We start from the raw sequence: 17453 nt of genomic DNA on the forward strand, positions 1-17453 counted from the left end.
TCAGGAGAGACAGGAAGAGATGTGGCAACTTGGAAGTTTATGAAAAGGACCTCTATCTCTTCTACAGTTAGAGGAAGCAGTACACCATCAATCAGTGACCTTGAATTGTACAGGGTTGGACAGAGAGGAATGCCAAGACTGAAAGAATGGCGTGAACGAGCAAGGAGAGAGTAGATATGAAGACAGAGAACAAGAGAGTGCAAGCAAGTCTATGGGAGTTCCAAAAAGCACTGAAGCCATTCTGAATTAAATTCAGAAATGGGGATGTAATTCAATAAAGATGACCAAGGAAGGGAATGATACCTAGAACAGGCATCTGGAAGTGAAATATGCGCATGTTTGTAAAATAAATTTGGCAGCATGTCAAATATTTTAATTTTCAGATTAAAATACTTTTAAAAAGTAAGCAAAAAAGCCAATAGAAATTAAAGGATATATTCAACTAATTTGTTTGGGGTATAAGGAATAGATGGGGCAAAAGCAAATTAACTCAAATATAGAGTGTATATATATATTTTTTCAAAGTACACTAATTTCAGCATGTACAGTAAGATGTTTCATTTGGAACACTTCTGTAATAATGCCTTTAGACTTGGCTTTGCAAGGTGCTAAGTTCCCTTAACTTCCTTAGTTACTACATAGATAGTGGTCATTACCTTGTAGGATTGGGCCCTGCATTTATCATGTCATCACAGATTTTTTTCATATGAAGCTAACTAGTGACATAGCTAAATAATGTCCTGTCATGAGAAATGCTCAGAAGCGCCATGTGTTATTATAGCCACACTGTACTATTTCCAATGGAAATAATGTTGCTAAGATGATCATTAAAAACTCACATCTTGATTTTGCACATAATAGTATGTCCAGACAAATTACTTGGGGGAGAATGTGTTCTTCAGTTGGGCTGGCAGGAGGAATGGTGCATCTGGGACATTGCAATAAATGGAAGAGGACTCAAAGGTCAAGAAGTGGGGAAACCAGCATTACCAAAGAGTAGATAAACATTCTCCAGGACTAGATTTCAGAGTAGCAGCCATGTTAGTCTGTATTCGCAAAAAGAAAAGGAGTACCTGTGGCACCTTAGACACTAACAAATTTATTTGAGCATAAGCTTTCGTGAGCTACAGCTCACTTCATTGGATGCATAAAAGTGGAAAATGCAGTGAGGATGTTTTTATACACACAGACATTGTAAGGTGAGTGATCACTTTAGATAAGCTATTACCAGCAGGAGAGTGGGGTGGGGGAAGAAAACCTTTTGAAGTGATAAACACCCATTTTTTCATGGTCTGTGTGTATAAAAACATCCTCACTGTATTTTCCACTTTTATGCATCCGATGAAGTGAGCTGTAGCTCACGAAAACTTATGCTCAAATAAATTGGTTAGGTCTCTAAGGTGCCATAAGTACTCCTTTTCTTTCTCCAGGACTGGTTTACTGTTGCTTCCCTTTCCTGTAAACTGTTAAAAAGAAGGTTTCCAGGAAGAATGAGAATGAGGAAGGGAAGGAGGTATTCCCTAGGGGAAAGAAACAAGATAAATGTAGTGTTCAGGCTATATGCTAGAATTATGATCACTTTGTCATTCATTGAGAGCAGGGGACTTCAGAAGCAGGATTTTGAGTTCACTAATATGGTGGCTGCGGAAAGTGGCGGCCAGCACATCCCTCAGCCCATGCCGCTTACCACAGCCCCCATTGGCCGGAATGGCGAACTGCGGCCAGTGGGAGCTGCGATCGGCCAAACCTGCGGACGCTGCAGGTAAACAAACAGTCCCGGCCCACCAGTGGATTTCCCTGATTGGCCGCGTGCCAAAGGTTGCTGATCCCTGCACTAGGTAATAGTGAACTTTGGCCCCAAATCAGGAAAGCACTTAAATAACCATTTAACTTAAAACATCCTTCAAATCCCACTGACTTCAATGGGACCCAAGCAAGGGTTTAAGAGCTTTCCTGAGTTGGGAGCTTAGTTTTGCTTCCTGTTTAGTTCTGCCTGTCTCCACCATATGGTATATGTTTACTAGTAAGGTATAATGTAAACTTGAAAAGTCTTGCTTGTTTTTTTCAGGGCATGATTGGTAGGGCTGAAAGAAATATTATGGCTGCATTTTACAGTACTGAGGTGAAAGCAAATTAAATGTCCATGCTTCACTTACCGCCTCCACTTCTGCAGGGTCATACCACACATTAATGTATGGATGCTGTAAGGCTTCATCCACTGATATCCGCTTGGCTGGGTCAATCACCAGCATCTTTGACAAAAGGTCCCTGGCTTGGCTGGCTAGAGCAATGAAATCAGAGGAACACAGTGTCAGTACAAAATTACTACATGCAGGTATTGGTTAACTGTTGTAAAAAAATAAGTAGGGCAATTTGTTCCCTCCAGTTATTCTTCATTTGGATGAAATTCTGCCACTCCTCAATACAGCAAGAGATCCAAATATATGCAGAGGATGAATAAAGAGCCAGCACAAGACTTGCACGTTACATAAGTCTCATGTATGCCCTCAAAATGGGTCCAAAAATGCTGATTCATCAAAACAATTTTTTTGTGGGACAGGGTTGGTTTTGATCAAATTTCAACTCAGAATAATTCTGGAGAAAAAGCTTTGAAATTGGCAAAATATTTTGTTTCTCCATGGGCACAAAACATTCTGGTTTTCCAGTTCAAAAGGACTTTTCATTTCAAAATTTAAGCTAATTATATTTTTAAAATATTTTAAAATAAAGTGGGTTGAAAGTGAAATGAAACTGACCCAAACTGATTTAATTTCCAGATTTTTGGTTTGAGATTGATTTTTCTTCCTGATAAGGGATGGGAAACTTTTTCAAGTCCTCAAAACTTTTTGCTGGATAGCTCTAGTCCCAGCTCTATCCCTTTTACTCTGCCCTGGGCTGGCAGCAGGAAGAAGGGTGTTATGGGAGTTCCTATACCAGCTATACATCGTCAGCGGTTCCCACTTGCATTGAGGCTTTTCTCCTGGGACCAGATACACTAAATCTGCAGCCAGAAACTGCGAGCTGTGCAGTGCAAATCAGCCATACTGATGACCCTGAGGACCTGGTGTGTGGACCCTGGTTTGGGTTTGCAAGATCCCCTTCATTGGGGTTTTTATTTTGGAAAACCAAACCCAAGAACAGGAGTAGCTCTGGAATCCATTTATTCAAACAACAACAAAGTTCTGGGAGTTTGGATAAAAGTTTTAGTTTTCTCCCATATCTCTTAAGGAGAGTAATATTGAAATTCTGCCCCTACCAACAAGTATCTTTTCAAGTGAAGAAACATTTTATGGGTCACAGAAAGTAGAATCTCCCAGTGTACCAATATATGGCATTCTGATTGCTTGGACATTCACCACCATAGAGATGCTAGATAACATTGTTGATGAAGGCTCTGTCCAAATCCCGATACTCACTCAACTAGTGCTGAAACCAGTGGGCCATATCCTCAGCTGGTGTAAATAAGCATAGCCCCATTTAGACTTGTGTTTGACTTCTGTAGAGCTATGCCAATTTACACTGACAGAACATACAGCTCAGTGCGCTTAGTCTTATTTGTCAAGAAAGTTGGAATTTGTCCAGCATGGTGTTGTAACACAGCTGAATATGGCAAGATTTCAGCAAAAGCTCACAATCTGTGAATTCTCTCTCCCTGATAACTAGCTGAATTTTTCCTATTTATAGCATAGGACCTGAATGGAGGCAGTTGTAGCAGTTGCTATGTGAGTTACTATTCAGAGTGCCTGGGAACAAATTAGTTGGTAGTGGCAAATGGAATATGAGATTTAGCCAAGAAAGCAAAGTAACTCTATTCATTCTGACAGGAGTTTGAATAAGCATCAGATGGAAATTCATGCTGATGTCTGGCTGGGCAAGTATCCAACAACGAAACAACCCCTAGTACCATGTGATGGTCTATACGAAGTACAAGCCAAAACCTCTAATCTGGGACCAGAGCCCATAGTATTCTGTATTCATAGCAAATATGCTGCCAATCAACCCACAAACTGATTTTTTTTCTTATCCCAGTATTGTTTTTTTCCCCCGACTGTCAATAAATTCACTGCAATCTTTTTTTTCTTTAAAGTTAACCAGATCACTTACTGCTAAGAGTACTGCACATATCATATTAAAACTGCTTTCTTGTTTGAAATCATTTACTATTATCTTACTTTTTATACCATTTGAAGTGGACCTCGAATAGAAAACAAAGAACAAAACTAGATCAGTAACTACAAAAATACAACCCCTTCACCAAATGTATCTTATGTACCCCAGCACACTACTAAAGGTGACATCAAAGTGACTAGATACCATTATTTATTGTACTTTTTAGGAAGGTACGAGGATTCAGGATGTAAAAGTACCCTAGGACAGAGGAACCAAACAAGAAATAATCTTAAACACAGACATTCACTCTGTGCTTAAATAAAAGTGTGCTTCCTTTATCCAGGAGATAATTAGTTAACACAGTTTGATCATTATTCTCTGTGCATTAGCCCTAAATCCAATGAAAGACCACTATTCATTTTCTTTGTAGGAGGAGTACAGAAAAGGACTCAATGCATCCAAAAGCATTTGCTCAGACCTTTCACTTTGCTCCCAGATCTCAGACAACAGCCTTGCTATGAAACAGTTGTTAACTGGAAGAGCATTCTGGGTAATGTAATGACATGCAAATTGTAGGTGATTAAGAAACATTATGTGTCACTGCAGCAAGCAACCAGAGGAACCCATGTGTGCAAAATTGATGCACACTGGCAGTTTGAAAAGGTTCCAAAGCTGTGAATGGAAATCCTTTTTATGCTCAACACACATTAATCATTGTTTCTTATTGAAAGTCAACATCCTGTTCAAGTTAATCATAGCTTCAATTTATGACTATAACCATCTTACCACATGCCACTGCATATATTGTACAATGGAAATATGTAGCCCCACTGTAATTAAGATATCATTCTGCTTCACATACCAAAACCCAGTTGCTCCATTTTTCATAGTCACAAAGCCACTTACAGGCAGATATTAAACTGCAACTACATCAAGAGCAATTTTAGCTGGTGGCATTGATACTTTTACTTTTCTTAGTAAACACACCATCACTTTTGTAGTCAGGGCTCTGGCTGCATTGACAGTTCTTTGTTTACAACAAAAGAAGATTTAATGCCACTTTGAGATCTCCTTGGGCTCCAGTATGTCAGAACAAAATTAATAAAAATTCAGGGTTTTCCAAACTTGCTTATGGTTCTATCGGAGTGCATAGCTGTACAGAATGAGTGCCATGAATCTGACATGCTTGATGTATTAATCAACATCAACATATGTACCCTAGAGGCCTGGATGCCCTCGCACCAAATTTCCCTCCAAATCATATTTAGAACTAACTCCTTGCTAGATAAAACCAATGCAAGTGTCTTGGTCATTACAGCACCTGAATCTGATCTGATAAATAAACCCCACAATGTTTTCATGAAAACATCAACTAGCTAAAACATTTTACTTTTTCTTTCTTTACCACACTTTAGATCTCAAGCACTTTTTCTTTTCCTCGCATCAAAGAGAACAGTTTTCAATAAACACATGGATGGAGACTAACTTTGCAGACATTAAAAGTGTTGCCCTCTTTTCTTTCTGGTATGTTTTTTTACATCCATGACTCTCCCTCATCTTAGCACTGAGAAAAAAAATTATGACCCACTATATGAAATGTGTTTCAAAGTACATTGAAAATCAATTAATCTCAGCTGGAGAAAAAACATTTTTTATTGTACTTGGTCATACATGCCCCATGCTCCCTCCTTGGACATACCTTTGAGTTTGTTGTGTTCTGAGTCGGCTGGGAAGAGAGAATCTGGGAAAAGTTTGGGGAAAGTGAGACCAGCATACTTAGGTCGGTTCTCAACGTAGTTCCGCACTGTGGGTTGTAGCTTCTTCATGAATTCTGGGCATGGTGTTCCCAGCTGCTCAATTACTTTATTCCACTGGTCAATATCTGAGGAGAGGTAGTTAAGGGGGAAAATGTGCAGCCTACTAGCTTTTTTGTTTGGCTGGTTTTTAGCAACCCATAAAGGTACTTAATTCCCTCCCAAGATACTTCTCAATCAATGTCTTGGTTCATCATCATGACTTGAAGCTTTATAAGCCATAATGGGTGAGACATTTATAGCACCTAGCCTACTGGTGGACACTGCACAAACAAATATTAATAGTAATAGCTGGACCCCTCACAATATAAAACTCTCTCCCTGTTGGTCCTGAATGCTAGTCTATTTCTGTTTTTAAATCCTAGCTTAATGGCTACTGTCTCTTACACCTGTGTAACCCCACAGACATCAGTAGGGCTACATGGGTATAACAAATCTTATTTGTTCAGCTGGGCATATCAATCATAACTGTCACATTGTGTAGAGTGGTACCCAGTAGAGTGAAAAGGGTGTGAAAAGAGTTCTGCAAGGGGAGAAGTTACCCCTAACTTGTTTTCTCCTTTCTTCATGAGCGATCAATAATTTGTGAAGGACATTTTATTTGGGAACAAACATGTTATGTGACGGAAAAGACATATTTGCCAGAAGTTCCTGGAGAAGCACACATAAACTGAAATGCTGCATACTTGCGTCTTTATTCTTCCCAGCCATTTATCAGTTCCTAGTTTTATAAGAACAACAACAAAAACTGTTTGGCAAATTGTTGTAAAAATGTAATGTGTTTTCTTGATTGTTCACCATTTCCTCTAACAATTATTTTCTATCGGTACACAACGTACCAGTTATACACAAATATTTCTCTTTTATTTTCCTCAAACATGGCAAAAAACAAGAAACAGTTGTTATGCCTTCATCATGAATGCTAGCTTCCACATGCTTTCATACGCCACCAAGAAACCCTCTCTCTTATTCGAGGGCAATGCTTTTAGCTTTCCTGGAGTACCAATGAGCATATCTGCTGAATGATTTGTCACACTTCTAGACATGTTCAGAATATGCCCTACTGTGTCAAAAAAGAAAGGGGAGGGGGAACGACAATGTTTGATCAAGGATATTGCCTTTAAAACCAGTCCCACCTCCCTAACACAGTCCCTGCATTCATCAGGCTAAGGATTTGAAGAACGCGTGAAATAATATACGAATAGACACAGTGATGCACACGTTTCTACCAAGAGACTGTCACAAGCATGTAGCTAAGGAAGCCTCATGGGAACCCATTAGAAAGAAAACATTCATTTTAGAAAGTCTATTTCTGATGCAGCACAGTATGAAGATAACCTTGTTTTCATTATTGTTAATTGTTTATTTACAGTAGTGCCCACTCTGTGCTAAAAGATTTCCAAACACTCAAAAAGAACAGCCCCCACTCTGAGGAGCTCACAATCTAAGGGCAGAAAAGAGGCCAGATGAAAGGGAACAAAATTATATACAATTTGCATTAGAGATGGCTGAAAAACTGGAACATTTGGGGTTTGAAGTTTCCATGAAAAATGTCTCCTTTTGTTGTCAGAAAATTTCAAAATTCAATTTTTTTCAATCAAGTGGCTAAAAAGTGGGATGAATTTTTCATGATAATTTTGTCCCCCATTTTCACTGGAAAATGTAGAAATTCAAAAATTTTGTACCATCTCTAATTTGTATACAGGTCAACATGATTCCCTGTGGGTTGCATGGCAGAAGTGAGTCTTTAAGAGGGGCTTTAAATATGGACTTTGCAATATAAACTCATGGAGGTTGCACTATGTATAGAAAACATGAAGATAACTGTGTGATAAGGTTGTACCATGGGAGATCACATGGAAGAGGGCACAGAAGTGAAAGTGTGAGCAACTAAAAATGGGTAGACAAGGATGGGAACACTGGTGGAGCAGAAGGTATGGAGAAAACATGAAGCTTGATGAGGAAAGATAAGTAGGAGGGACCAAATTATGCAGAGCTCTGAAGGTGGTGGGAAGATGCTTACAGTTGATTTGACAGCAAATGAAAAGCCAGTGGAAGTATTCAAAGAGAGGAGGAGTTATATGAGCAAAGGAAGGGAGTTTAGTGACTGCATTATGTATGAACTGGTGGGGTCAATGTGTATATCTGAGAGGCCAATAATCAAGGCAGGATATAATGAGGGCCTGAATGAGAGATTTGACTGTGAAGATGAAAAAAACAGGATGGATCTTGGAGACACTGAGGAGGAAGATATGTTCGGATTTGGATGTTTGGGGCATGGGAGAGGATTGTCGTCCTGAGGGACAGGGAAGATGGGGGTGATGTTGACAGTGACTGAGAAGGGGAAAGTAGAGAATGTTAGGGAGGGAAGTTCTGTTCCGCATGTATTCAGTCTAAGCAGACAAGACGACATCTGAGAGGAGACAGACAGGCTGAGATGTGGGATGACATTACCCACAGACAGGTGTAAAGTTAGTAAAAGATGAAAGACAAATCTTGGGCAACCCCACTGAGAGTGGGAAAGGGGGAAAAGGGCAATTACTTATAATCTTCTAAATGGTGTTGTGTGTATGCAGCAACTTCCAGCATGGCTCTCATTTTCATGGTCAGTAATTGCTATCGTTTACGTCATCTTGGAACCTCCTCTACCACAGAACTCAGGAGTACTATTTCAAAACTTCTGAAAAGCTTTGGGGACAGAAATAAGTCTCCTTCCAACTAAACTACTGAATGAAAGTAATGCAACAACACCCGCAAAATCAATATAATTATCAAAGTTACATCATCATGAGGTACCATCTCACCTGTTTTTAACTTCTCTTACAAGTTCAAGGTTTGTTTGTTTTTTATATGAATGATTGCTCTTTGTCTGGTTCTTACTTCTGGACTAACGCTAAGCAAATTGTACACAAAATTATTTGTGAACATTTGGTTAAGTAAAAATAATAATTACACTTTGAGAAAATTCAATAGCCCTTTTACTTTGCTTCCTGTGAGCATTCAGATAATGAAACTTTTTGTTGATAAACATTTTAATGTAAAGAGAAAGTATTGCAAATACATATTCATGCCAGTATTCACATATGTATTCATGCTGGCCAGCTTAGAAAGCTCTCTGTAAGTTTTGGAGTCATTCCCATTAAGGGACATTTCCTGTTTGTTCATTATTAAAAAACATTGCTACATGCAAAAATATTTCAGCTCATCAATTATCTGTGAACTATTCACTCACCTTTCTTAAATTATTCTTCTTCTTGTGGACTGGAGAGTTATCACATGGTACTGGTTCTGTTCCCTGACTTGATGATTCCCAAACTCATAAGAGAATTTTCACGATAACTGCTGAACACTTCACATGTGTCTAATTTATACTTTTAGGAGTTGGATTTTGTGATGGTCAATAGATTTTATAGCCTTGCCAGAAATGAAGCTAAATTAGTAGGTGAACCCAAAGGCTTTTCCTGGAAAGATAACATAATTTAGAAGGGGACCTTGCTGAAATACCTAGGTACAGGAGTTGCTTTGAAGATGATACATGGTAGGTATATACCACACAATAAAACAATTAATCCATGCATTAAGCATCAAAGAAATCATATCAGGCAATGGAGGGAAAGGACAGAGAATCTTTTCCATGCATATTTTCATTTGGGGGAGCAACACCAGATTTTCCGATAAAACTTTGCCTCTTTTGTGTACATTTGCTTAAATATATTTGTCAAAATAAGGGGTAACAAAATACTACTACTAAGTATCATCACCACAGCAAGAGGTTATGAGCCTATTCCAGGAATGGGTGGGTGAGGTTCTGTGTCCTGAGGTGTGCATAATGATCCCTTCTGGCCTTTAAAGTCTCCGACTACATAAGATGAACTGAAGTGGGTGTGATTTTAGTTTTGCAAAAGTCAACCCTAAAACCAGTTCACATTCAGGTGGCCATTTGCCCAAACCTGCAAAATCCAGAAGAGAGAAATCACAAATCTTACTATGAAGAATATGGTCTAGCATAGGTGGAGATGAATTTTTCAGAAACAGACCTCTAAGTACAGACGCTATCAAATTAAATTTATCATGGAGCAGAATATGTCCTCATTTGAGCAATCCATGTTACATGAGAAAACCCATCCTCTTGAATTAATACTATCATAACCTACAAAACAAAGTATTCTAGTCCAGGGGTGAAGCCATTGTAGGCAGCTACACCTACTCAAGCTGGAATAAATCTCACCATAATTAAAACCATACACAAATTAAATTAGAATTGATTGGGAATTTTAGGATAATTTTTTTCCATCTGAAAATGTCAATGCATCAAAACTGAAACTGTTTCTAGGAAAGGGTTGGTTTTGATGAATTTCCTGATTAGAAATATTTTTGGAAAAAAAATAATTTTCAAAGTGAAGTTTCATTTTTTGGTTCAAAATGACATTTCATTTTTAAAAATAGTTAATTTATAATAAAAATGGTTTTAAAACTTTAAAAATGTTAAATCTGAAATGAAGTATTTTGAAATTACTAAAATAAAAATGTTTCAGGCGACCCAATCTGGATTTTTTATAATACAATTTCTATCCCGATTCCTGACAGGAAAAATTTAAAATTTTTGAAATTTCATAGGATGGAAAACCTGTTTCCTGCCCTGCTCTAATTAACACAGCAGAAGCCAATATACAATATACTGGGCTCATGACAGAGAGGGGAGGCATTGCTGTCCAGTTAGTGGAACAGGAGACCAGGAGACAAAACTTGAGTTCTACTTCCATTCCTGCCAGTGTCTTACTATATGAACTTAAACCACCCACTTCAGTTCTTTGTACTTCAATTTACCCATCTGTAAAATGATTATAGGAGTGCAGGTTTAGAGTAGCAGCCGTGTTAGTCTGTATCCGCAAAAAGAACAGGAGTACTTGTGGCACCTTAGAGACTAATAAATTTATTAGAGGAGTGCAGTGAGGCTTAATTAATTGTTTAAAAAAATTAAAACAAAAAACTGAGCTCCTCATATGAAAAGGGCTTTCTACATGTAAAGTATTGTCATTACTATATGTAATAAACAATTTTTAATATCTAACTTTTAAATCCATAACAATGTACTGATTAGGAGTTGTTTTTGTAGCAGATATAACATCAATCAGATACCTAGTATGCAAATGACAACATCAAACATTGAAAACTTCATGTTTTTCACAAGGAAACCCCTTAAAGAGCTGCTGATGCTTCATGGAAAAACAGAATTACTTGGGAAATGTGCATGAATAGGGTTTTTATTCCTTAAGATTTCCTTCTGTTGTCTTCCACTTGAATAAATCTATGATTTGTGTCATCATAGCATAGGATCAGAATTTCAAAGGAAGAATAGATAGCAGAAACGGATGAGTTCTGTAAAACAAAAAAGCTGCTTTTATAGATAAATCCCTAGTAATAAAAGATGGGGAAAGAAAAGTACGAGAAAAATGAGTCCAGATTGCTGCTTGCTTTACTCACACTAGTATATTTTAGTTCTACTGTTACTTCTTTCTATTTACCTTGTCCATTACTTTCCAAAAGTCAAATGCATGACAGGGTATAGTCATGATACAGTCGCATATTGGTCAGGCAGTAGCACCCCATTTCCGTGTCTGGTTTTGTAGAGTTACTGGGTCAAATTTATCCATGGTGAACTTTCTGGTGTAACTCCATTGACATAAATGGCTTTACACCAGGAGAAAATTTCTCATCCTAGATACCTTTCTACCCCAATGTTGATCGGAGATCAGTGACAAATACCCAGAGGGAAAATGGGACACATGTAAAGCGTGGTCAAATGCTGCAGTGACACAGCATCTAGATATTCATGGCTTGGAAAACCACTTGCTTACTTTCCACTGCAGAGGCAAAAAGCTTTCCCTGGCCAGTGGGCAGAAACGTCATCAATGCTGCAAAATATAAACTTTAATATAAAACAAATGTCTAAGTTTGAGCCCTAGATGCACATGTCATAGTCAAAAACAGAGATGATGTGAATGGTGGCTCTGCTGCACATCGGCAAATGGAAGTATGTGATGGTGAGTGTAACCTGCATGGCAACAGAAATGAGGTGAAGGGAGTGGCATCAGGAAACACTAACATTGTGATGATATATGCGGACTTAAGGTGAAGTAGGCTTCCCTGGGGCTCAATAAGGAAGAGTGCCTTTCATTAGTTTTGGGTAGTAGACAGGGAAATAATGATTTAGTTAATAAAGTGGGGGACCAATTCATATTTTAGGATAAATGCAGGGTCCAGATGTGTACATTACAATGTGTTTATGGTTTCAGGTAGATTAATTATAATGCCTGCTTGGTCTTTGGCAGCGATTCAGAGTTTTGGATAGACTTTTCTTCTGGTGTATGGTATCTGATGGCACAAACAATTAATTAGATGTCAGGTAAGTGACGTAGCCATTCTAACACGGCAGCGTCATCCACAGATGTCAAGCACCATAAAATTGATAAAGAGTGCAATTCATAACCAGATGGCATGCTGTTTGTTCTTGAGCTCCACAGGGGCAGGATGGGGAGCTCTAGACCCCCAACAGTAAAGATGTAAGTTAAACCACCCGTGAACACAACAGATCTTACTGTAACGAAGAAAGATCTTTCAGTTTGTATGGCTGCTCTGAGGGGCATGTGAGAGCTTATCCAGACAGGCTAGGCGACACAGATATGAGGTGCCTATCTGCCAAGAAATGTACCATCAATCCAAAATAGTGTCCCACATGACATGTTGCTGCTGTGCCTTAGAAAGATCATGTCTGACATCCTGTCTGAGAGGCTCAACTATTTCAGAAAAGGGACGTCTTTGACTTTAACTACTATTTTTTATGGGGCTTTCCAATGAAATTGTGAAGTAAGCTGTCTTGATACGTAGCTGCGCCTAGTAATGCAGCCAGTAATGACTTCTCACCTAATTGCCAGGGAAACAGTGCCAACTGGGAGCAGAAGGTTGGAAACTGGAGTTGTCCAGCTCACACCAGTGATGATACAAAGGCAGAGTTGATCATTAACTCCAATATCCACAATGACGACTGGAGACCCATGCTCCCAACACAGTATTCAGTAGGTGCAATAATTAAGGCATCGGTAGATGTCCATAAGGTTGCAGCGCTACTGCCCTAGGAGTTGACAACAAGCCTGTGGACAGAGAGTGGTGAAGCTTTATCCCCAGATAAATAGAGTACACTTCAAAAACGATTGGCTGATTGCTCAGAAGGACCTGCAGCTGTCTATGAGCTAACTGGTTGGCAAAATGGAAACAAGATGATACTGTCTTTAGTGCATGGAGTTTAAGACACCACTTCAAAAAGTTCTGGGCCAAGGTGTCAAAGTAGGATGACAGGCAGAACTCCAGCACCTCAAAGCGGCTTCTAGTTATTTCAAGCCAGATGTCATCAGTGTACAGAAACTTAGTTGCCAAGGTGGGTGACAGGTCAGGCATGTGTGTGCTGTACGCATGCATACCTTCACACTGGCATCCTCCATTAACCCCCGAGGGGGGGGTACGGAGAGACCAATCCTACTTGGCCTTTGGCACTCTGACAATCTTATAGCTGAATATAGAGGGGATCTCTGCCCCAAGCATGATATTCTTCAGCAGCTAGCCAACAATATGGTAATGGATGTTTTAATGCTTCAAGAAACCCATTCCACCCGATGAAGTGAGCTGTAGCTCACAAAAGCTTATGCTCAAATAAATTTGTTAGTTTCTAAGGAGCCACATGTCCTCCTTTTCTTTTTGCGAATACAGGCTAACACGGCTGCTACTCTGAAACCATTCCACCAAGGATGCTCATACACAGGAAGTCATGGTATATGGCGGCTGATGTGATTCTGGTTTACAAGGTCTTATATGAGACTTTGCTAAGTGCAACTACAAAGTCAATTCCATGTGGTTTTCATAGGACATATATCACTGGCTTGGATGTTTGTGACAACCTCTATCAAAAAGTCAGATAGTCTGTTTCACCTGAGGGGACAAAACAGACTGCTAATATTCTAAGGGACTGCCTTAGCGTTAAGAGGCAGGAAAGGTGGCCCACACATATTGAAAGTCTAGATTTCATCCACTCAAGTGATAGGACTTGGGACTTTTTTGTGGCCATTGGGCAGAAGAGACCCCAACCTGTCCTACACGTTTCAGCAATGTGGAAATTCATCTTGCGGCCAATAACTTACCAGTAATTACAAACAGAGATCGTGATCAGAAGGTATCATCTGTTCTCAGAAACTTCAGTCAATCCCCCCAGCTGACTCCAGCTAACCCCACCCATTCATTAGGGAGGAATTGGAATTAGTGACTTTTCTTTCTTAAAACCTTACAAGGTTCCTAGGCTTGACAAAATCCAGGGAGAGTTCCTGCATCACATGAGCTGATCCTGTAGCAACTTTCAGCTAGGACTCTATAATACTTGTCTGGAATGCTGTCCTGTTCCGAAGGTCTGGTGGCACTGGAAGAAAAGTGGATGACCTGAAGAACTATCAGTTGCGCTGATCAGAGTAACTTTTAAGTTACTTCAGAGACTGGTACTTAAAAGCTTTTAATTGGCCCATAGTTACCACATTACCAGGCAGGGTTCTGAGCAGGCCAAAGTGCTGAGGATCAAATGATTAGACTGACATATTTTATGAAGGATGCCTTTGAGGCAGGACAGAAGATTTGTACCGTTTTTGTTGACCTTTCATCAGCACCAGTTTGGAACCATGAACTAGTCCTAAAATTATACTCCATGATCCCAGAGAAGAATCTTGTAGATTTTATTATGCATACGATTACTAACCAAACAGTGACTGTCTAGTATGAAGCTGGTTCAAGTCACTCATGTCATATGAACAATGGATTTCCCCGGGGATCTGTACTCATTCCGATGCTCTTTGGATAGACCAACATGGTAAACAAATGCCACGCTTGAACCACCAGGTCATGTATTCCTTAGGATATTCACAGCCTTGGGGAAAACATTTTTCACATTAAAATTTCTCTATTTTAATACATGACATTGTTACGCTGTGCTAATTGACTCGGACTTATTATTTAACATCAGAGTCATAAGTACACTCTTTAGAAAGTTACAGGTGACACTGAAGTATCATGGGCATTTATACAAAACCTATTTTTAAAAAAATTCTAAGGAAATTCCCTCCTCCCCAAAAACATTGTTATCTAATTTTAAATGTAAAAATACTGTTTATTAATATCAGGAGGAGACTTTAAAAGAAAGTTTTGTCAAACTACATGAATATTGGAAAGCCAAGAAGTTGGAGGACTAAAAAACAAAACACATTAGAAAATATTGACATGTCACCCAAATCACCTTAACTTATTCCCCTCTATCTCTCTCACTCCAGAACAACCAAATTAAAGCAAAAAATAATTAAAGGCAATGGATATCTTAATCACATCAATGACTCCAAAACAGAGAGGGAATCTAAGTGGACTACCTTATTCTTGTGAGCAAGATTAATTACATGCAATTATGGCATTTTTGACTGAAATTAACAGGTACTTACATTGCTAGGGTGAAATAGTCCCGTCTTCTTTAAGACCATAGACATTCACCCACGAAAACAAAAACAAAAGCAAGATCTTTACATCTCTTCACAAAATGTGACCACATTTGAGTACAATCACTCAGGACAATACCCCAAAAGTACATGTGGTTGCAAATGTAAAAATGTCATAATCTGAGACTTCTAGCTACTGTGCCCAATTTCTTATTTATACTATGACAACTTTTGTCATTCTAAGGGCCAGATCCTCAACTGGTATAAATCATCACAGTTTTATTGAAGTCAACGACATTTTATGTCAAATGAGGATCTTGCCCAGATAGTAAAAAGGGCCCTTGAAATAAGTATAAATATAATTTGCTGCAGCAGCATGAAGTGGACTTAGTGTAAATAAGAATGAGGCTCACTATGTCTAGGGCTACGGCTATTTGGTTCTTGCTCACATGATCAGGGTCTAATAGATCACCATATGCGAGGTCGGGAAAGAATATTCCACAGCTCAGATTGGTAGTGACCTTGGGGTTTTTTCAGCTTCTTCTGCAGTGTGGTGGTGTGGGTCACTTGCTAGGATTATCTGGGTATAGCTCATTTAATCAATCCCCTGCATTGCTGGTGCCTCATACATTGGTGCATTTCAGCTTCTCCTATTGTCTGCCTATGGCACATAACAGTCTAGTCTCCTGCCAGCTGTAATACTTGGTCTTACGTTGGTCATTGAGTTTAGTATGCAGATGCTGAGTTGTGTTGGTGGCTGTGATATACAGGAAGTCAGACTAGATGATCTGCTGGTCCTTTCTGGCCTTAAACTCTATGAGAAGACTTGAACCAAAATTAAATACATCACATGGAATGGTGTGACTGGGGATCACTATCATATCACAGATATATGAGCATAAAAGACATACAGGCCACTTACATATTCCATTGCTGCTCAACAGCACAGGAAAACTATGCACATATGTGGATTTAGTAGACTGACTTCCAAAAGTGCTTATCACAATCTTCTTCATCAAGAGTTCTTCAGCAAAATATCGTCAGCAAAACCCCAAGGGGCAATATGTGTGCATGATGGAAGCTTGGCAGGGGGCAAGTGCAAAGTTATCATTTGGGTGAGGGTTTATCTTTAGAGTGGATTCTTAAACTGGAATTTCCAAAATGTCCAACCCCTTTTTTAAACTACAACATTCTCTCAAGAGTTTTTTTGCCATTACTAGTCAGTAAATAATCACAACCTTATCCAGAGATTAAAATATATATTTTCCTAAAGAAAAAAAATCTATACTGGGAAAATACGTTAATATAAAATATTATTGCAAAGTTAAAATTGCACAGTTAAGCCATAACCAAGTCAGGAAATTCAGAAGTTAAGGTTGAATGTGCAGAAGTTAAGGTTAGCTCCGTCTCCTGGGGCACAGATCAATAATGATACTTGGCTCAATCTTCCTTACCTAACTCAGAGGAGTATTTCCACTGAAGCCACCTGTGAGAAAGGTGAGCAGAGTTTGTTCCACAGTTTTTAATCCAGATTTCGCTCACACACTTCAGTGGGGTTACCTACTTGAGTAAATTTAAGCCAATGGAACTAATCACACATCTATGGAGAGCAGGATTTGGCCCTAAGGGAAAACATACAGTGCCATTAGTTCTCAAAATAATAGAATCCTTTCTCCAACTGTAGACACATAATAATAATAATAATAAAAGAAAGACTGTGGTCCCCTAGTCAAAGACTGACCTCAGACAAACCACTTTAGTAGGAGCATGCTCAGCATCAATGGAACCTTCAGGGAGTTTAGCTACTAAAATTTAAGAAGTCTTTGCCAAGCACGTGCAAATTGCAATTTTTCGAATTGGCCAGAGAGTGGCGAATTTTCAGAGAGATAAGAAAAGGCATATCCCTGAAACATAAGGCCACCTCTCCTGCCAAATTTCAAGTCCCTCACCAGAATTTTTTAACACAGGCAAAGCAACGCATTTTTTCCCTAGCCTCGTTCTTGGAAATGGC

The 17453-nt window shown here is 39.0% G+C and overlaps 1 protein-coding gene across 12 annotated transcripts in view; it reads right to left on the bottom strand.

Annotated features, from left to right (window-relative positions):
* The window catches only part of MAPK10 (mitogen-activated protein kinase 10), a 241583-nt gene that overhangs the window by 28323 nt on the left and 195807 nt on the right, over nucleotides 1–17453 (bottom strand). For 11 of the 12 annotated variants that reach the window (XM_074950534.1, XM_074950540.1, XM_074950535.1 and 8 more), the window contains 2 exons: nucleotides 5810–5992; nucleotides 2157–2281 (listed from right to left, as the gene is read on the bottom strand). In XM_074950534.1, coding sequence (XP_074806635.1) covers nucleotides 2157–2281; nucleotides 5810–5992 — 308 coding nt within the window. The remainder of the gene's footprint in view (nucleotides 1–2156; nucleotides 2282–5809; nucleotides 5993–17453) is intronic. The other variant, XM_074950544.1, reaches the window with a different exon arrangement.

The sequence above is a fragment of the Natator depressus genome, chromosome 4 (assembly GCF_965152275.1).
Source record: "Natator depressus isolate rNatDep1 chromosome 4, rNatDep2.hap1, whole genome shotgun sequence".
NCBI classification, from domain to species: domain Eukaryota; kingdom Metazoa; phylum Chordata; order Testudines; family Cheloniidae; genus Natator; species Natator depressus.